The sequence below is a fragment of the Salvelinus alpinus genome, chromosome 12 (assembly GCF_045679555.1).
Source record: "Salvelinus alpinus chromosome 12, SLU_Salpinus.1, whole genome shotgun sequence".
NCBI classification, from domain to species: Eukaryota; Metazoa; Chordata; class Actinopteri; order Salmoniformes; family Salmonidae; genus Salvelinus; species Salvelinus alpinus.
The window spans coordinates 57,316,795-57,338,796 of record NC_092097.1 but is presented as its reverse complement, the minus strand read 5'-3'; the positions used below and the strand labels follow the sequence as shown (position 1 = coordinate 57,338,796).

General features: G+C 46.3%; 1 protein-coding gene across 2 annotated transcripts in view; it reads right to left on the bottom strand.

Annotated features, from left to right (window-relative positions):
- The window catches only part of vgll4b (vestigial-like family member 4b), a 115,112-nt gene that overhangs the window by 51,438 nt on the left and 41,672 nt on the right, over positions 1-22,002 (bottom strand). Inside the window, exon 1 of one of the 2 annotated variants that reach the window (XM_071336921.1) lies at positions 16,208-16,738. The exons of the other annotated variant lie outside the window; for it this stretch is intronic. Within the exon in view, the coding sequence (XP_071193022.1) occupies positions 16,208-16,289 (82 nt within the window). The 5' untranslated portion in view covers positions 16,290-16,738. Of the gene's footprint in view, positions 1-16,207; positions 16,739-22,002 lie in introns of those variants that run through there. 2 annotated transcript variants of the gene reach the window in all.

The following is a 22,002-nucleotide window of genomic DNA, read 5'->3' as shown; positions in this document are numbered from 1 at the left end:
AGAAAAGTTGTAGACCGCCACAAGTCTGGTTCATCCTTGGGAGCAATTTCCAAACGCCTGAAGGTACCACGTTCATCTGTACAAACAATAGTACGCAAGTCTAAACATCATGGGACCACGCAGCCGTCATACCGCTCAGGAAGGAGACACGTTCTGTCTCCTAGAGATTAACGTACTTTGGTGCGAAAAGGGTAAATCAATCCCAGAACAGCAGCAAAGGACCTTGTGAAGATGCTGGAGGAAACAGGTACAAAAGTATCTATATCCACAGTAAAACGAGTCCTATATCGACATAACCTGAAAGGCCGCTCAGCAAGGAAGAAGCCACTGCTCCAAAACCGCCATAAAAAAGCCAGACTAAGGTTTGCAACTGCACATGGGGACAAAGATGGTACTTTTTGGAGAAATGTCCTCAGGTCTGATGAAAAAAAAATAGAACTGACTGGCCATAATGACCATCGTTATGTTTGGAGGAAAAAGGGGGATGCTTGCAAGCCGAAGAACACCATCCCAACCGTGAAGCATGGGCAGCATCATGTTGTGGGGGTGCTTTGCTGCAGGAGGGACTGGTGCACTTCACAAAATAGATGGCATCATGAGAATGGAAAATTATGTGGATATATTGAAGCAACATCTCAAGACATCAGTCAGGAAGTTAAAGCTTGGCCGCAAATGGGTCTTCCAAATGGACAATGACCCCAAGCATACTTCCAAAGTTGTGGCAAAATGGCTCAAGGACAACAAAGTCAAGGTATTGAGTCGCCATCACAAAGCCCTGATCTCAATCCTATAGAAAATGTATGGGCAGAACTGAAAAAGCGTGTGCGAGCAAGGAAACCTGACTCGGTTACACCAGCTCTGTCAGGAGGAATGGGCCAAAATTCACCCAACTTATTGTGGGAAGCTTGTGGAAGGCTACACGAAACATTTGATCCAAGTTAAACAATATAAAAGGCAATGCTACCAAATACTAATTGAGTGCATGTAAACTTCTGACCCACTGGGATTGCGATGAAAGAAATAAAAGCCTAAATAAATAAATAATTCCCAAGTATAATTCTGACATTTCACATTCTTAAAATAAAGTGGTGAACCTAACTGACCTAAAACAGGGAATTTTCAGGAATTGTGAAAAACTGAGTTTAAATGTATTTAGCTAAACTGTATAAAAATAACACACACACAACTATATATGCACAAAAGTATGTGGACACCTCTTCAAATTTTATCCACACCTGTTGGTGACGGGTGTATAAAATCGAGCGCACAGCCATGCAATCTCCATAGACAAACATAGGCAGTAATTTGGTCAATTTTCTGCCCCTGCTAGAGCTGCCCCCGATCAACTGTAAGTGCTGTTATTGTGAAGTGGAAACGTCTAGGAGCAACAACGGCTCAAGCCTAAGATCACCATGCGCAATGCCAAGCGTCGGCTGGAGTGGTGTAAAGCTCGCCGCCATTTTACTCTGGAACAGTGGAAATGTGTTCTCTGGAGTGATGAATCACACTTCACCATCTGGCAGTCCGACAGACGAATCTGGGTTTGATGGATGCCAGGAGAATGCAACCTGCCCAAATGCAAAGCTCCAACTGTAAAGTTTGGTGGCGGAAGAATAATTGAATAATGTTTTTCATGGTTCGGGCCCCTTAGTTCCAGTGAAGGGAAATCTTAACGCTACAGCATACAATGACATTCTAGACGATTCTGTGCTTCCAACTTTGTGGCAACAATTCGAGGAAGGCCCTTTCCTCTTTGAGCATGACACAACAAAGTGAAGCCCAACAACAGCTCAGTCAACCTTTATTGTACAGTAGTAAGGTAAGCTGTCGTCTGAGCAGAGCAGAGCGGTATGAAACAAAGATCTGTGTCAGGGGAAACACTGCGTGTTTGATCTACTCAAAGACTCTTATTAAGTTCTACATGATGAGAGGGAGAGAGAGCCCTCGGGCGGACTTCAAACACGACGGGAAGGCTGGAGTTACAGAGGCTCAGAGAGGGGAGAACCTCAAACACCCCCCCAACCCTCTCTTAGCAGAAACTAAACATTGACCCTATGTCTCTGTTAAATTATATTTATGGCCTACATTCTCTGTAACCTAAACTGAGTCCCTGGCATGTGGATGCCTTTTATAAATACTTAGAAACACATGAATGTCAGTTACATAAAACAAGAGTCAAAACAAACACGAAACAATGCCCTCTTGTTCCCCTGTGCTAGCTAGCGCTAACCAAGCCGCCCATCTCCAGCTAGCGCTAACCAAGCCGCCCATCTCCAGCTAGCGCTAACCAAGCCGCCCATCTCCAGCTAGCGCTAACCAAGCCGCCCATCTCCAGCTAGCGCTAACCAAGCCGCCCATCTCCAGCTAGCGCTAACCAAGCCGCCCATCTCCAGCTAGCGCTAACCAAGCCGCCCATCTCCAGCTAGCGCTAACCAAGCCGCCCATCTCCAGCTAGCGCTAACCAAGCCGCCCATCTCCAGCTAGCGCTAACCAAGCCGCCCATCTCCAGCTAGCGCTAACCAAGCCGGTCATCTCCAGCTAGCGCTAACCAAGCCGGTCATCTCCAGCTAACGCTAACCAAGCCGGTCATCTCCAGCTAACGCTAACCAAGCCGGTCATCTCCAGCTAGCGCTAACCAAGCCACCCATCTCCAGCTAGCGCAAACCAAGCCGCCCATCTCCAGCTAGCGCTAACCAAGCCGCCCATCTCCAGCTAGCGCTAACCAAGCCGGTCATCTCCAGCTAGCGCTAACCAAGCCGCCCATCTCCAGCTAGCGCTAACCAAGCCGCCCATCTCCAGCTAGCGCTAACCAAGCCGGTCATCTCCAGCTAACGCTAACCAAGCCGGTCATCTCCAGCTAGCGCTAACCAAGCCGCCCATCTCCAGCTAGCGCAAACCAAGCCGCCCATCTCCAGCTAGCGCTAACCAAGCCGCCCATCTCCAGCTAGCGCTAACCAAGCCGGTCATCTCCAGCTAGCGCTAACCAAGCCGGTCATCTCCAGCTAGCGCTAACCAAGCCGGTCATCTCCAGCTTACGCTAACCAAGCCGTCCATCTCCAGCTTGCGCTAACCAAGCCGGTCATCTCCAGCTAGCGCTAACCAAGCCGGTCATCTCCAGCTAGCGCTAACCAAGCCGGTCATCTCCAGCTTGCGCTAACCAAGCCGGTCATCTCCAGCTAGCGCTAACCAAGCCGGTCATCTCCAGCTAGCGCTAACCAAGCCGGTCATCTCCAGCTAGCGCTAACCAAGCCGTCCATCTCCATGATTTTATTTTATTAGTGTAGCATAAAATAATGCTACCAGTCCTGTTTGTGTGGTTTTACCCAGTCCTGTTTGTGTGGTTTTACCCAGTCCTGTTTGTGTGGTTTTACCCAGTCCTGTTTGTGTGGTTTTACCCAGTCCTGTTTGTGTGGTTTTACCCAGTCCTGTTTGTGTGGTTTTACCCAGTCCTGTTTGTGTGGTTTTACCCAGTCCTGTGCCAAAAAGAGTCAGCATGACAGTACAGACAGATCTAGGAAGGCAGGCTATACGTACGCTACCCACCGAAGCCCTCAACTAATCACACGTATATCAACAGAAAGAGAATGGCAGCCGTTGGGAGTGGGACAACAAAGGCCTATAGCTCGATAGGTTCTCACCTCTCCACAGAGCGCGAGCGAGCACACACACACACACACACGCACGCACGCATTTTTCTCCTGTTCAGCAGGAAAAGGGACAGTCAGCATTCCCCCAGCAGGCAGGCTGGGGCTGGCTCAGAGAGTTGAGACACTTTAAACTCAGCTAGCAGGGGCTGGCTCAGAGAGAGTTAAGACACTTTAAACTCAGCTAGCAGGGGCAGGAAGTGAAGCCAGTTCAACCCAGCAGAGCCACAGCAGATGACAACAACCGGACGGAGCCAATGACAGGCCAGCCAGGGTAAGAGGCCCAGGACACAGGTGGTCACAGAGCTATGGTTGGACTGGCTGAACCAAACAAGACCTTAGGTCATAGAAAGGTGTTATAACAAAGTAGTTATCCATCAAAGACAGAGATGGGAGATGTCTCCCTCAGCAGACCTGTCTCTCAAGAGAAGACAGAGAGAGGCCTCCCTCAGCAGACCTGTGTCTCAAGAGAAGACAGAAAGAGGCCTCCCTCAGCAGACCTGTCTCTCAAGAGAAGACAGAGAGGGGCCTCCCTCAGCAGACCTGTGTCTCAAGAGAAGACAGAGAGAGGCCTCCCTCAGCAGACCTGTCTCTCAAGAGAAGACAGAGAGAGGCCTCCCTCAGCAGACCTGTCTCTCAAGAGAAGACAGAGAGAGGCCTCCCTCAGCAGACCTGTCTCTCAAGAGAAGACAGAGAGAGGCCTCCCTCAGCAGACCTGTGTCTCAAGAGAAGACAGAAAGAGGCCTCCCTGAGCAGACCTGTGTCTCAAGAGAAGACAGAGAGAGGCCTCCCTCAGCAGACCTGTCTCTCAAGAGAAGACAGAGAGAGGCCTCCCTCAGCAGACCTGTCTCTCAAGAGAAGACAGAGAGAGGACTCCCTCAGCAGACCTGGCTCTCAAGAGAAGACTGGCTATGTGCACACTGCCCACAAAATGAGGTGGAAACTGAGCTGCACTTCCTAACCTCCTGCCAAATGTATGACCATATTAGAGAGACATATTTCCCTCAGATTACACAGATCCACAAAGAATTTGAAAAAAAACCCGATTTTGATAAACTCCATATCTACTGGGTGAAATACCACAGTGTGCAATCACAGCAGCAAGATTTGTGACCTGTTGCCACAAGAAAAGGTCAACCAGTGAAGAACAAACACCATTGTAAATACAACCCATATTTATGTTTATCTATTTTCCCTTTTGTACTTTAACTATTTACATATTGTTACAACATTGCAATTCATATAACATTTGAAATGTCTACACTATTTTACAACTTTTGTGAGTGTAACGTTACCAGTACATGTGTGGTTTATTTCACTTTTCTTTATTATCTATTTTCACTTGCTTTGGCAATGTTAACATATGTTTCCCCATGCCACTAAAGCACCCTTGAATTGAATTTGAAATGAAATTGAATTGAAAGGAGATAGCAGCTTCTGTGCTACTTTCTGTCTCAGTCCAACTTCTCTAAATCCTTATTAGTTAAACATCTATACTTATTATGTCCAGACAGCCAGTCTCTCTACTCTGTCCACAGGTCCAGACAGCCAGTCTCTCTACTCTGTCCACAGGTCCAGACAGCCAGTCTCTCTACTCTGTCCACAGGTCCAGACAGCCAGTCTCTCTACTCTGTCCACAGGTCCAGACAGCCAGTCTCTCTACTCTGTCCACAGGTCCAGACAGCCAGTCTCTCTACTCTGTCCACAGGTCCAGACAGCCAGTCTCTCTACTCTGTCCACAGGTCCAGACAGCCAGTCTCTCTACTCTGTCCACAGGTCCAGACAGCCAGTCTCTCTACTCTGTCCACAGGTCCAGACAGCCAGTCTCTACTCTGTCCACAGGTCCAGACAGCTAGTCTCTACTCTGTCCACAGGTCCAGACAGCTAGTCTCTCTACTCTATCCACAGGTCCAGACAGCCAGTCTCTCTACTCTGTCCACAGGTCCAGACAGCCAGTCTCTACTCTGTCCACAGGTCCAGACAGCCAGTCTCTACTCTGTCCACAGGTCCAGACAGCCAGTCTCTCTACTCTATCCACAGGTCCAGACAGCCAGTCTCTCTACTCTATCCACAGGTCCAGACAGCCAGTCTCTCTACTCTATCCACAGGTCCAGACAGCCAGTCTCTCTACTCTGTCCACAGGTCCAGACAGCCAGTCTCTACTCTGTCCACAGGTCCAGACAGCCAGTCTCTACTCTGTCCACAGGTCCAGACAGCCAGTCTCTCTACTCTATCCACAGGTCCAGACAGCCAGTCTCTCTACTCTATCCACAGGTCCAGACAGCCAGTCTCTCTACTCTATCCACAGGTCCAGACAGCCAGTCTCTCTACTCTATCCACAGGTCCAGACAGCCAGTCTCTCTACTCTATCCACAGGTCCAGACAGCCAGTCTCTCTACTCTATCCACAGGTCCAGACAGCCAGTCTCTCTACTCTATCCACAGGTCCAGACAGCCAGTCTCTCTACTCTATCCACAGGTCCAGACAGCCAGTCTCTCTACTCTGTCCACAGGTCCAGACAGCCAGTCTCTCTACTCTATCCACAGGTCCAGACAGCCAGTCTCTCTACTCTATCCACAGGTCCAGACAGCCAGTCTCTCTACTCTATCCACAGGTCCAGACAGCCAGTCTCTCTACTCTATCCACAGGTCCAGACAGCCAGTCTCTCTACTCTGTCCACAGGTCCAGACAGCCAGTCTCTCTACTCTGTCCACAGGTCCAGACAGCCAGTCTCTCTACTCTGTCCACAGGTCCAGACAGCCAGTCTCTCCACTCTGGAATAGACTACTAGACATGTGCTCCCCCTCTCCTTCAGAGCTGCATACCAAAAATAGCTCAGTGATCAGTCTGCGGCCTTGCTGCTGTGGTCCGGAGTGACTGGGACAGACTTAAACAGATACAGTAAGTTCACAGCACAATGTAGCTCCTGGGTAGAGATGGATTCTGTCCTGTCATCGGGTCACGTGACTAGCCGGGCGGCGGAGTGGACAGAGATGGAGGCAGAAGGCATTCTGCTGGACCCGGTAGTGCGGACAGTGACCACGACAGAGCACGAGGAGAAATGCTGATCTGGGATCATTTTGGGATTTCAGATAATAAACAAATTCACATCGACATGGGGGGGGGGGCTGATCCTACATCAGCACTCCTAATCTGAGATTCTTTATGAATACGGCCCTGACACTGTCCCTCAGTGGAGAGGCCTGCACTACCTATGGTCCCTGGTCTAAAGTAGTGCACTATATAGGGAATAGGGCTCTGGTCTAAAGTAGTGCACTATATAGGGAATAGGGCCCTGGTCTAAAGTCGTGCACTATATAGGGAATAGGGCTCTGGTCTAAAGTAGTGCACTATATAGGGAATAGGGCCCTGGTCTAAAGTCGTGCACTATATAGGGAATAGGGCCCTGGTCTAAAGTCGTGCACTATATAGGGAATAGGGCCCTGGTCTAAAGTAGTGCACTATATAGGGAATAGGGTCTAAAGTAGTGCACTATATAGGGAATAGGGCCCTGGGCTAAAGTCGTGCACTATGTAGGGAATAGGGCCCTGGTCTAAAGTCGTGCACTATATTGGGAATAGGGCCCTGGTCTAAAGTCGTGCACTATATAGGGCCCTGGTCTAAAGTAGTGTACTATATAGGGAATAGGAGAGAGGGCAGGGGAGAGGGAGAGCGAGAGCAATGTAACCATATGCTTAACCACGCCAATAAAGCCCTTTGAATTGAATTGAGAGCGAGAGCAACAGCTATTCTCTAGTCGCCAGCCTTGCTGAATGACCAAGGAGAGAGCAGGTACTGGGGAGAGATGTTTAAACGTGTTTAAACGTGTTAACCCTCGCAAGGCTGCAGGCCCAGACGGCATTCCCAGCCGCGTCCTCAGAGCATGCGCAGACCAGCTGGCTGGTGTGTTTACGGACATATTCAATCAATCCTTATCCCAGTCTGCTGTTCCCACATGCTTCAAGAGGGCCACCATTGTTCCTGTTCCCAAGAAAGCTAAGGTAACTGAGCTAAACGACTACCGCCCCGTAGCACTCACTTCCGTCATCATGAAGTGCTTTGAGAGACTAGTCAAGGACCATATCACCTCCACCCTACCGGACACCCTAGACCCACTCCAATTTGCTTACCGACCCAATAGGTCCACAGACGACGCAATCGCAACCACACTGCACACTGCCCTAACCCATCTGGACAAGAGGAATACCCATGTGAGAATGCTGTTCATCGATTACAGCTCAGCATTTAACACCATAGTACCCTCCAAACTCGTCATCAAGCTCGAGACCCTGGGTCTCGACCCCGCCCTGTGCAACTGGGTCCTGGACTTCCTGACGGGCCGCCCCCAGGTGGTGAGGGTAGGTAACAACATCTCCACCCCGCTGATCCTCAACACTGGGGCCCCACAAGGGTGCGTTCTGAGCCCTCTCCTGTACTCCCTGTTCACCCACGACTGCGTGGCCATGCACGCCTCCAACTCAATCATCAAGTTTGCGGATGACACTACAGTGGTAGGCTTGATTACCAACAACGACGAGACGGCCTACAGGGAGGAGGTGAGGGCCCTCGGAGTGTGGTGTCAGGAAAATAACCTCACACTCAACGTCAACAAAACAAAGGAGATGATTGTGGACTTCAGGAAACAGCAGAGGGAGCACCCCCCTATCCACATTGACGGGTCAGTAGTGGAGAAGGTGGAAAGTTTTAAGTTCCTCGGTGTACACATCACGGACAAACTGAATTGGTCCACCCACACAGACAGCGTTGTGAAGAAGGCGCAGCAGCGCCTCTTCAACCTCAGGAGGCTGAAGAAATTCGGCTTGTCACCAAAAGCACTCACAAACTTCTACAGATGCACAATCGAGAGCATCCTGTCGGGCTGTATCACCGCCTGGTACGGCAACTGCTCCGCCCACAACCGTAAGGCTCTCCAGAGGGTAGTGAGGTCTGCAGAACGCATCACCAGGGGCAAACTACCTGCCCTCCAGGACACCTACACCACCCGATGTCACAGGAAGGCCATAAAGATCATCAAGGACAACAACCACCCAAGCCACTGCCTGTTCACCCCGCTATCATCCAGAAGGCGAGGTCAGTACAGGTGCATCAAAGCAGGGACCGAGAGACTGAAAAACAGCTTCTATCTCAAGGCCATCAGACTGTTAAACAGCCACCACTAACATTTAGCGGCCGCTGCCAACATACTGACTCAACTCCAGCCACTTTAAAAATGGGAATTGATGGAAATTATGTAAAAATGTACCACTAGCCACTTTAAACAATGCCACTTAATATAATGTTTACATACCCTACATTACCCATCTCATATGTATATACTGTACTCTATATCATCTACTGCATCTTGCCATCTTTATGTAATACATGTACCACTAGCCACTTTAAACTATGCCACTTTATGTTTACATACCCTACAGTACTCATCTCATATGTATATACCGTACTCTATACCATCTACTGCATCTTGCCATGCCGTTCTGTACCACCACTCATTCATATATCTTTATGTACATATTCTTTATCCCTTTACACTTGTGTGTGTGTATAAGGTAGTAGTTGTGGAATTGTTAGGTTAGATTACTTGTTGGTTATTACTGCATTGTCGGAACTAGAAGCACAAGCATTTCGCTACACTCGCATTAACATCTGCTAACCATGTGTATGTGACTAATAAAATGTGATTTGATTTGATTTGATTTAACTGACCAGTGACAACATCAGTGAAAAAAAATCTCTCCATCTACAGTCACTTGATTGTCTGCATCAAGAGGTAATCACAGTCTGCATCCCAAACGACATCCTATTCCCTACACAGTGCACTACTTCTGACCAGGGCCCTATTCCCTATATAGTGCACTACTTCTGACCAGGGCCTATCTAGGGAAATAGGGTGCCGTTTGGTACTTAAGCACATTAAATGGGCTTGGAACGGATTGGAACAGTCAGAGCCCAATCACAGCCACTGATTTAGTCTACAGAACAACCTGTCCTTTCCCAGTCTGTTCAATACATATTTAGTCTACAGTACAACCTGTCCTTTCCCAGTCTGTTCAATACATATTTAGTCTACAGAACAACCTGTCCTTTCCCAGTCTGTTCAATACATATTTAGTCTACAGAACAACCTGTCCTTTCCCTGTCTGTTCAATACATATTTAGTCTACAGTACAACCTGTCCTTTCCCTGTCTGTTCAATACATATTTAGTCTACAGTACAACCTGTCCTTTCCCTGTCTGTTGAATACATATTTAGTCTACAGAACAACCTGTCCTTTCCCAGTCTGTTCAATACATATTTAGTCTACAGAACAACCTGTCCTTTCCCTGTCTGTTCAATACATATTTAGTCTACAGTACAACATGTCCTTTCCCTGTCTGTTCAATACATATTTAGTCTACAGTACAACATGTCCTTTCCCTGTCTGTTCAATACATATTTAGTCTACAGTACAACCTGTCCTTTCCCAGTCTGTTCAATAAATATTTAGTCTATAGAACAACCTGTCCTTCCCCTGTCTGTTCAATACATATTTAGTCTACAGTACAACCTGTCCTTCCCCTGTCTGTTCAATACATATTTAGTCTACAGTCTGTTCAATACATATTTAGTCTATAGAACAACCATAAGCTTCATGACCACATGTCAGATGGCGTGAGAGTAGCTCCTCAAAAAGTGTATCCTGTTTTTGTCAGCCCAGTCATTTGCTCAACAAATAACAATTCTAAATGTAAATCGCATGTTAAAAACTTGGGGTCAAGATTAAAAACCTTTTTTCCCCCAATCTCAACTCATAATTAAAGCGTGCCTCCCCATTCGGGTGCTACAGCCTGCTTACCGGTATAACGTCAGGCGAGCTGGAGACGGTATAACGTCAGGCGAGCTGGAGACGGTATAACGTCAGGCGAGCTGGAGACGGTATAACGTCAGGCGAGCTGGAGACGGTATAATTGTTTGAAACCTGAATATTTTATGAATGAGGCGTGTCTTACCTTGCAAAAATCCATCCATAGAAATGTGGAGGCAATTATTTGATGAAGATTTCCTCACAGTGCTCAAATTTGTAAATCGGAAGGTGCCGGAACAAAAAGTAAGAGCAGAGGGGGGGAGGGGGGGGGTGTGACCTGGGGAGCTCTGAGGTAACGGAAAAATCTAATTCATAATAAAGCATTGCATTCACATCATCGCATTTACATAGAGGTCCAGACTCCAGATGAACTAGTAGAGGAGCTTGCAGAATTATTTTGTAGCCTAAAGTCCGGGGAAAAAAATTGGGCCTTTTATAAAAATGCATTTCTGTGTCATTTTACATGACTGGAGACTTTAGCAGAATAATTTTTAATATCGCACAAAGGAATGAAATGTCAGGCTACTTTGACACTGACAAATTGAGAATCTGAGATTTAAAAAAAATTAAAAAACGACCTCGTCTTGAATCCATCAATATCCTCGGCGTGTGGTGTTGGAGGAGAGACACATATTGTACAATGTCAGGAGGAAATTACAACCCTAGAAAACTTTCCAGTTTCACCAAACGATTCGCAGCTCACTCACCAGCAATGGCCGACGCTCGTGCCAAATAGCCGATCTCAACTCGTTTAAGTTTGTAAAAATAATGCTGTTCGCTCAATAGGCCTAGTTTGGAAGTTGATTCAATATTTTCCAAGTCTACAGACAGATAAGTATTTTTGTTTCAGCAGGAGCCATTTGCTTTCCGACCTGTGCTATCCCATGTTTGAAATATAGTGGAAGGCCTGTTTTGGCTGCATGCTCTTCACTGACAGATTTGCCACGAGCTCCCGACTGTAGGTTATATATATATATATATAGAGGACACACACACACACACACACACGCACACACAAACAGTTGAAGTCGGAAGTTTACATACACCTTAGCCAAATACATTTAAACTCAGTTTCACAATTCCTGACATTTTATCCTAGTAAAAATTCCCTGTCTTAGGTCAGTTAGGATCACCACTTTATTTTAAGAATGTGAAATGTCAGAATAATAGTAGAGAGAATGATTTATTTCAGCTTTTATTTCTTTCATCACATTCCCAGTGGGTCAGAAGTTTACATACACTCAATTAGTATTTGTTAGCATTGCCTTTAAATTGTTTAACTTGGGTCAAATGTCTCAGGAAGCCTTCCACAAGCTTCCCACAATAAGTTGGGTGAATTTTGACCCATTCCTCCTGACAGAGCTGGTGTAACTGAGTCAGGTGTGTAGGCCTCCTTGCTCTCATACACTTTTTCAGTTCTGCCCACAAATTTTCTATAGGGGTCAGGGCTTTGTGATGGCCACTCCAATACCTTGACTTTGTTGTCCTTAAGCCATTTTGCCACAACTTTGGAAGTATGCTTGGGGTCATTGTCCATTTGGAAGACCCATTTGTAACCAAGCTTTAACTTCCTGACTGATGTCTTGAGATGTCGCTTCAAAAAAATCTATCAAATTTTTCTTCCTCATGATGCCATCTATTTTGTGAAGTGCACCAGTCCCTCCTGCAGCAAAGCACCCCCACAACATGATGCTGCCACCCCCGTGCTTCACGGTTGGGATGGTGTTCTTCGGCTTGAAAACATCCCCCTTTTTCCGGCTGATGCCGATGTTGGAAGTTTTTAGCTAATAACGGCCGATTCCGATATGCTTGCCGATATATCGTGCATCCCTGCTCACAACCCATCACAGTTGTTGCTATTAGACTCCCCATCTTTGTTAGTTTCTCTCACAGAGATTTTCATCTCTGTCACAACTGCTCATATTAGGCTGTTTAGAACTGTGTATTCCGCTAATTTGCATTTTGAAAATTATTAGCCGTTTCATTACAGGAGTTGCATGAACCTCTTAAGGATCCGCCCCCTTTTTTTCCAGTTTGCCCCTAAAATGACATACCCAAATCTAACTGCCTGTAGCTCAGGCCCTGAAGCAAGGATATGCATATTCTTGGTACCATTTGAAAGGAAACACTTTGAAGTTTGTGGAAATGTGAAACTAATGTAGGAGAATATAACACAATAGATCTGGTAAAAGATAATAGAGACAAAAAAAACATGCGTTTTTAAATAATATGCTATAGTCTATTTTGACTGTAAAATGATAGAGCTTAATGGAAGCATGCAACAATAGCAAGCCTTAATTAATGACAAATGTCTGGTCTTTGTATGCATGGTATCAGAGAGGAAGAGGCAAAGGGAGAGGTTTCACTCTCGACAAAAATCTGTCCAAAATAAGCCCGATGTGTTTCTACGTGCTTATTTTGGGACGACTCCCATCGTTAAGGGGAAAACATAAGCATCTCGCCATTATATACAGATCTCTGATAGTATTTTCTGTTGGTCACGTCATTTTACTGTTTTTGAAAAAAAAAAAAAACACTGTTTGTTGATCAGTTAATGAGGGTCGGTTAGCCGGCAGCAAAATTGACCAAAATTTGAATCCCTACTTTTTACTACTTCAATACACAAGTGAATTTGTGGCGTTACTTTTGCTCCTCTAAAATAGGGGGATGACGATGTACAAAAAGTGCTGTAACTTCTAAACCGTTCACCCGATATGGATCAAATTACCCTCCAATTAAAGCTGACAGTCTTGCGCTGATAGTCATTGTTTGATTTCAAATCCAAACTTTGAGTATAAAGCCAAAAGAAGAAAACATGCTTCACGCACGGACACTGTCGATATTTCTCTCTGTAGCTCACAGTGATTTACAGAAAGCCAGATCCTGATATGTTGGGACACTGCTGTGCATTCCACTGATGGAATGTTGAGAATCCCCTTAGTAAGCAGCATGCTGGATGGACTCAGTGATTAAGGCCCTGTCGCTGTGACAGGCAGGTTTAAATGTACCTTACCAGCAGCAGCATGTAGGCCATGACCATGTCATTACAAATGGCACTCCACTCCCTATATAGTGCACTACTTTGGACCAGGGCCCTATACAGTGCACTACTTCGGACCAGGGCCCTATATAGTGCACTACTTTGGACCAGGGCCCTATGTAGTGCACTACTTCGGACCAGGGCCCTATATAGTGCACTACTTTGGACCAGGGCTCTATATAGTGCACTACTTTGGACCAGGGCCCATAGGGAATGTGGTGACGCAGGCAGTAGCCAAACCAGGAAGTGGGCATGCGGGTGGATTTAAGGTTTGTGATTGTCGTTCTGATGAGCCATTCTATTTACATATCAGTCCATCCCTCTGTCTCCAATTTCCCACCTCACAGACATCGGATAGAGAAACCAGAAAGAGAGATAGAGATCAGAGAGAGAGAACCTAGAGAGAGAGAGAGAACCTAGAGAGAGGTAAGAGATGTAAACATATGTTTCCCATGCCAATAAAGCCCTTTGAATTTAAATTGAATTAATATCAGAGCGAGAGAGAGAGCGAGAGAATGCGAGATCCGAGAGGGAGGAGATAGATATCAGAGAGTGATTGAGCGAGATCAGAGAGCGATTTGAGCGATATCAGAGATCCGAGAGAGATCTGAGCGATTGAGCGATATCAGAGAGCGATATCAGAGAGCGATTGAGCGATATCAGAGATCAGAGAGAGATCTGAGTGATTGAGCGAGATCAGAGAGAGAGAGCCAAGAGAGAGGGATCCGAGAGAGATCTCAGAGAGTGATTGAGCGATAGAGAGATCAGAGAGCGATTGGGTGAGAGAGAGAGATCATGTTGAACCCAGGAAGGAAAGCATGCATGGTATGTCTGCCTACCCCTCTGACAGGCAGCTAGTGACGGGCAGCAACAGGAGGGCTAGCTGCTAGGGCAGGGGGATTCAACTCTTAATTCAACACAGCTGATTCAAATGATCAAAGCTTGATGATTAGCTGAATCGGCTGTGTAGTGTTAGGTCAAAACACAAAACGTGCACCACTTGGGAGTCCCGAGGACCAAGTCTGGGAAACAATGCCCTACGAGTTCCAGAGTACTGATGGTTTTCTGTTCTACCTGATCATTAACACCCACCTGGTGTCTCGGTTCTAAATCAGTCCCTGATTAGAGGGGAACAATGAAAACACACAGTGGAACTGTCTTCGAGGTCCAGAGTTGAGTTTGACGGTGCTAAGGGCTGGTGACCCCTCCACCACCCCTACACTGTCACCCTCTTTAGCACACCTTCCTGGGTTCAAATTCTGTTTCAAATGATTTTTGTTTTTAGCCTGGAGTGCCACAAGGGCAGGGTTAATACTTTAGGGACGTTTCTATTGGTTTGATTGCAACAGGAAAGCTAAATCAAGCATATCTAGAGCTACTAAGTATTTGAAATGACTTGAAAATAGTATTTGAACCACTAGACTCAGAGTCATTACCCACAACACCTACAGACCCGTACATACTGGACCCTCTAGTCCTGATGACCGCCTGCCTCGCACCCTGTTCGGAAAACAACACGTAATGACGCAATGCAGGACATCACTTAGCTTATAGTGAATATCCACAATGATCCTTCTCCTCATTAAAAAAAGCCCCATGGATTTCATCAACCACCGTGCTGGAGTGAAATATGTAAATACAGTGTGATTATGGTCCACAATGGAGGAACAATTGACCACAGATAGGCCTAACCAGCAACAACAGTCAAAACAGCATGTAAAGTCCATCTCTGTCTGGAGCAGCCTACTACTATTTATTACCTAATAAAAAGCAGAGGACAAGAAGGGAGACAATGACTCTCTGTCAGTGATACATCGACATGGTGAGTGTGTCTGACTAATTACACAACCGGGATAATTCCTCAACCCGAATCTAGGTCAGTGGGGGAGATGTCCTGATATTCACACACACACACAGAGACAGAGACACACACACAGAGACACACACACACACACGGATGACCAAATTGTCCACCAGGTAGATAGTCAAAATACAAAAATCTAATATTGAGCAAATCAGATCAATTCTGCAAATCCTCTCTATCATTCCTGTGAGTCAATAATGCTTGTGTCGGTAAGAGCTGATATTCACACAAGACTGAACAATAACAATTCCACTAGGAATGAACGGATCCTCTGATGTTCAATAAGAGGCATGTTTCTTTAAATCTTAGTTTCAATAGTACAACATTGGTGTGTAGTGGCCAGGGAGGTACCAACAGAATGGAAACGAGGTCAGATGTATTCCCACATTTCTAGAGGAAATATCCCCTGGCGTGAAAGTGTATTTCAGTTGATACGGTTTCAGTTAAAACACTCTTACTGCTATACTATATATATACTATAATACTTGGAATATGTTTAATATCTTCTACGATAGAAAACACATTATTCCATGAGTACTCAACACATCTAGAGCAGTAGTAGGGGAGGATGTGATATTTCCGATTTATTTAAAACACAAATCATGAAACTTTTATGAAGTAATGCAATTTCAGCTTTTTTTTTTTTTACAAAACAAATGCGACAAGTTATAAGCAACAAATTAACCAGCGATTTTAAATGTCATGTTTTATATCATTATGGTTGTTGCAATTTCACGTGTAAAAACAGTTTCCCAAATCAACAAAATAACGCATTTGATTAAAGTAATGTGTTTACCTTCATAGCAGAGTATGCCGATGTTGTTGTTCATTTTGTCCAGGTACTGATAGTTCAACAGATCCATTTTTGAAACAAGCATTTAACAGTTTAGCAAAAAATACCAGCTTTTTTTGCTTCCAACCGAGTCGAGAGGGGAAAATGATGCGACCGCAGTCAGTTTAAATTTACGTGGACGAGTCAGAGCAGCTAAAAAGAGCAGCTAAAAAGGCCCAGCCTTCGGCTCAAGTTTTCTACGCGCAAAAATAATAGCATCGAATCAAGGTAAAAACGCTTTAAAATAGTTCCCGATAAAATTCCAAATTGAGTTTTTATAATACTTGTAAAGATTGTATAAATGTATGTTCAGACAAAAAAAAGGGTAGCGCCAGTTCTTCCTAACCTTACAGCCAGCTGTAAAGTCGACTGCACTGACACGCAGGCTTTGCTTGGTATGACTCGAATGTACACCCCGTTTCCTCAGAGCAGGCTGCGACCACTAGGCATGCTTGCTAAATCCCGGGAGCTCCTCAGATGTCAGGGATTTTTTTTCACAAGACCAACCTTCCCGAATGCAGGGCCAGGCAGGACCAGTGAGGGGTGAGAGAGGGAAAAGAAGCAGGGCCGGATTACCAACACATGTGCACTCCAGGGGGGCCCCCAAACCCCCCACCAAAACATTTGCATATGATAGCAAAAAGTGTAGAATTGGGCCTCCCGAATGGCACAGCGGTCTAAGGCACTGCATCGCAGTGGTAAAGGTGTCACTACAGACCCGGGTTCAATCCCGGGCTGTATCAGAACCGTCTGTGACCGGGAGTCCCATAGGGTGGCGCACAATTGGCCCAGCGTTGTCCGGATAAGCGGAGGGTTTGGCCGGGAAGGGGGGGGGGGTCTTTACTTGTCTCATCGCGCTCTAGCGACTCTTAGTGGCGGGCCGGGCGCCTGCAGGCTGACCTCAGTCGTCAGTTGAACGGTGTGACACATTGGTGCAGCTGGCTTCCGGGTTAAGCGGGAGGGTGATAAGAAGCGCGGAATTGGCAGGTCATGTTTCGGAGAACGCATGACTCGACCTTCGCCTCCCTCGAGCCCGTTGGGGAGTTGCAGCGATGAGACAATATCGTAATTGGGGAGGGAAAAAGTGTATTTTTTTTATTTTTTACAAAAGTGTAGAATTGCAGGGAAATTAGCTTTAAAACGGTAAAACTCTCAGCCTCATGTCAAAATGTGAACAAAATCATGAGATGAACCATAAAAACTGCTAATTTTCCACCCTGCCTCATGGCAAAAAGTGAAGAATTGCAGGAAATTATCTTTAAATGCATTTTCTTAGCATCATGACAGAATGTGTAGAATCTCATAAACTTGCACATTTTTCTCTACACCATGGCATAACGTGTTGAAATAGTGGGAGTTAGCAGATTTTTTATTTTATTTGTGTGTGTGGAAGGGGGGGGGGCTGTGCCCCAAATGCGGTATTCCGGCCCTGAAGAGGAGGTGGGAGCCAGTGAGTGGTGGGAGAGAGCGAGGAGAAAGAAAGCAAAAAAACAAGGAGGGGTTAGTAGCCCATGTAAAATTTGGCAGACAGGAAACAGTGCGGTCTTGGCCAAAACAACATACAAAGAGAGCTCTATACAGAAATCCATTCAACCTGGTTCCTGCTTCCAAACAGATGGGACATTCACTGTGACCTTATGGAACTATTGTGTTCTTGAAGACAAAAACAGTTTGGCACCTATAATTCTGTAGTATTCTGTATTGTTATAGAACCGTTCCTCAAAATTCACTACTCGAATCTTTAAACACGACATGATTTCTTCATTTTAATAGGAGAAAAAAATGCAAATGTCCTGATAATTGACCAAATATCTTACCGAATATTAATTAGACCTTATTTACAAAGTAAATTCATGTAGAAATGAGTTGCCGAGTTTACAAAGTTATTCCAGGACAATGTACAGTGATGTTCTACTGCCCTCTAGTGGTACAGAAAACAACTACCTGACAGACGGCTTCACGGCCAACATGTCAACAAAAACAGACATTTCATTCACAGCTAACAGCTTTGTCACAGTTCTTGACAGCTAATTCGCGATAGAAACACGGGGTCAAAAACCACAGCAGACATTGACTACAAGTGCATCTCTTCTTTTCACAAGCATATACATAGGCATATGATATGAGCCGTTAGTAAATTATGTTTACTAAACAGTAGCATACCACCCTGCAGTCCAATGCTGGCTTGCCTCTGAAGCTAAGCACGGTTGGTCCTGGTCCGTCCCTGGATGGGAGACCAGATGCTGCTGGAAGTGGTGTTGGAGGGCCAGTAGGAGGCACTCTTTCCTCTGGTCTGAAATAAAATATCCCAATGCCCCAGGGCAGTGATTAGGGACAAATATCCCAATGTCCCAGGGCAGTGATTAGGGACAAATATCCCAGGGCAGTGATTAGGGACAAATGTCCCAATGCGCCAGGGCAGTGATTAGGGACAAATATCCCAGGGCAGTGATTAGGGACAAATATCCCAGGGCAGTGATTAGGGACAAATATCCCAGGGCAGTGATTAGGGACAAATATCCCAGGGCAGTGATTAGGGACAAATATCCCAGGGCAGTGATTAGGGACAAATGTCCCAGGGCAGTGATTAGGGACAAATGTCCCAGGGCAGTGATTAGGGACAAATGTCCCAATGCCCTGTGAAGGTGATGTCTTTCCAATGGGACGTTAAACAGGGGTCCTGACTCTCTGTGGTTGCAAAAGATCCCATGGCACTTATCATAAGAGTAGGGGTGTTAACCCTGGTGTCCAGGTTAAATTACCAATCTGGCCTTCATACCATCGTGGCCAACTAATTATCCCCAGCTTCCAAATGGCCCATTCATCCCCCCTCCTCTCCCCTGTAACTATTCCCCAGGTCGTGGTTGAAAATGAGAATGTGTTCTCAGTCAACTGACCTGGTTAAAAAACAGACATTGAAGTGAATTCCCTAACTGGGACCTGAACCCTGATCTAGTGACTGTTAAACCTAAGTCGTTAACCATTTAGTTGAGTTAAAGTCACTACACTGTGTTTGAGCCTGGCGAAGTAGTAATACCTGACAATACAGAGGAGGAAAATGTCAGATAGGGAGGTGATGGGAACAGCCAGACTAGTAGAACTACATCATCCTCGCTCATCTGGCTAGACCCTCTGCACGGGGTTTACAGTAGATTGTATTGTGATTATTATTATTTGACCCTGCAGGGTCATCTATGAACATCTTGGCCATGTTCTGTTATAATCTCCACCCGGCACAGCCAGAAGAGGACTGGCCACCCCTCATAGCCTGGTTCCTCTCTAGGTTTCTTCCTAGGTTTTGGCCTTTCTAGGGAGTTTTTCCTAGCCACCGTGCTTCTCCACCTGCATTGCTTGCTGTTTGGGGTTTTAGGCTGGGTTTCTGTATAGCACTTTGAGATATTAGCTGATGTACGAAGGGCTATATAAATAAATGTGATATTTTGATTGTTCAGGTTCACCAAACAATCAGTGTATATGGTCATATTTTAGATATACAGGGTAAAGTCGATCATCTCATAAGTGTATATGGTCATATTTTAGATATACAGGGTAAAGTCGATCATCTCATAATGAGGAATCACTTTTGCAAAGGCGCACTGCATGGCTAACAGCAGTGACCTACTATAGTCACGCTAGCTTCGCCTTCGTGTGGGTGCTAGCAAGCATGCGATGTACTGCTAGGTATCAACAGCAAATCCAGTAGGGGCTGGAAGCTATAGTGAGCTTCGATTGGTCAATCACGACGCAACATCGCTGAGTATATGAATAAAGTCCAGCCTATTCCAACTTCGGTCCCCCCCCCCACTTCACTTCTTTCATTAAAAATGAACGGGCTTCACTAAACTTCCAAACGGTCAAAACCATTACATTTTCAGATAGCGGCACCGGAGCGTAAAGTCTAGGTCCAAGAGGCTTCTAAACAGCTTCTACCCCCAAGCCATAAGACTGCTGAACAGCTTCTACCCCCAAGCCATTAGACTGCTGAACAGCTTCTACCCCCAAGCCATTAGACTGCTGAACAGCTTCTACCCCCAAGCCATTAGACTGCTGAACAGCTTCTACCCCCAAGCCATTAGACTGCTGAACAGCTTCTACCCCCAAGCCATTAGACTGCTGAACAGCTTCTACCCCCAAGCCATGAGACTGCTGAACAGCTTCTACCCCCAAGCCATTAGACTGCTGAACAGCTTCTACCCCCAAGCCATTAGACTGCTGAACAGCTTCTACCCCCAAGCCATTAGACTGCTGAACAGCTTCTACCCCCAAGCCATCAGACTGCTGAACAGCTTCTACCCCCAAGCCATCAGACTGCTGAACAGCTTCTACCCCCAAGCCATCAGACTCCTGAACAGCTTCTACCCCCATCAGACTCCTGAACAACTTCTACCCCCAAGCCATTAGACTGCTGAACAGCTTCTACCCCTAAACCATTAGACTGCTGAACAGCTTCTACCCCCAAGCCATTAGACTGCTGAACAGCTTCTACCCCTAAACCATTAGACTGCTGAACAGCTTCTACCCCCAAGCCATTAGACTGCTGAACAGCTTCTACCCCCAAGCCATTAGACTGCTGAACAGCTTCTACCCCCAAGCCATTAGACTGCTGAACAGCTTCTACCCCCAAGCCATTAGACTGCTGAACAGCTTCTACCCCCAAGCCATTAGACTGCTGAACAGCTTCTACCCCCAAGCCATTAGACTGCTGAACAGCTTCTACCCCCAAGCCATTAGACTGCTGAACAGCTTCTACCCCCAAGCCATTAGACTGCTGAACAGCTTCTACCCCCCAAGCCATTAGACTGCTGAACAGCTTCTACCCCCAAGCCATCAGACTGCTGAACAGCTTCTACCCCCAAGCCATCAGACTGCTGAACAGCTTCTACCCCCAAGCCATCAGACTCCTGAACAGCTTCTACCCCCATCAGACTCCTGAACAACTTCTACCCCCAAGCCATTAGACTGCTGAACAGCTTCTACCCCTAAACCATTAGACTGCTGAACAGCTTCTACCCCCAAGCCATTAGACTGCTGAACAGCTTCTACCCCTAAACCATTAGACTGCTGAACAGCTTCTACCCCCAAGCCATTAGACTGCTGAACAGCTTCTACCCCCCAAGCCATTAGACTGCTGAACAGCTTCTACCCCCAAGCCATCAGACTGCTGAACAGCTTCTACCCCCCAAGCCATTAGACTGCTGAACAGCTTCTACCCCCAAGCCATCAGACTGCTGAACAGCTTCTACCCCCAAGCCATCAGACTGCTGAACAGCTTCTACCCCCAAGCCATCAGACTGCTGAACAGCTTCTACCCCCAAGCCATCAGACTCCTGAACAGCTTCTACCCCCAAGCCATTAGACTGCTGAACAGCTTCTACCCCCCCAAGCCATAAGACTCCTGAACAGCTTCTACCCCCAAGCCATAAGACTCCTGAACAGCTTCTACCCCCAAGCCATTAGACTGCTGAACAGCTTCTACCCCCAAGCCATTAGACTGCTGAACAGCTTCTACCCCCAAGCCATTAGACTGCTGAACAGCTTCTACCCCCAAGCCATTAGACTGCTGAACAGCTTCTACCCCCAAGCCATTAGACTACTGAACAGCTTCTACCCCCAAGCCATTAGACTGCTGAACAGCTTCTACCCCCAAGCCATTAGACTGCTGAACAGCTTCTACCCCCAAGCCATTAGACTGCTGAACAGCTTCTACCCCCAAGCCATTAGACTGCTGAACAGCTTCTACCCCCAAGCCATCAGACTGC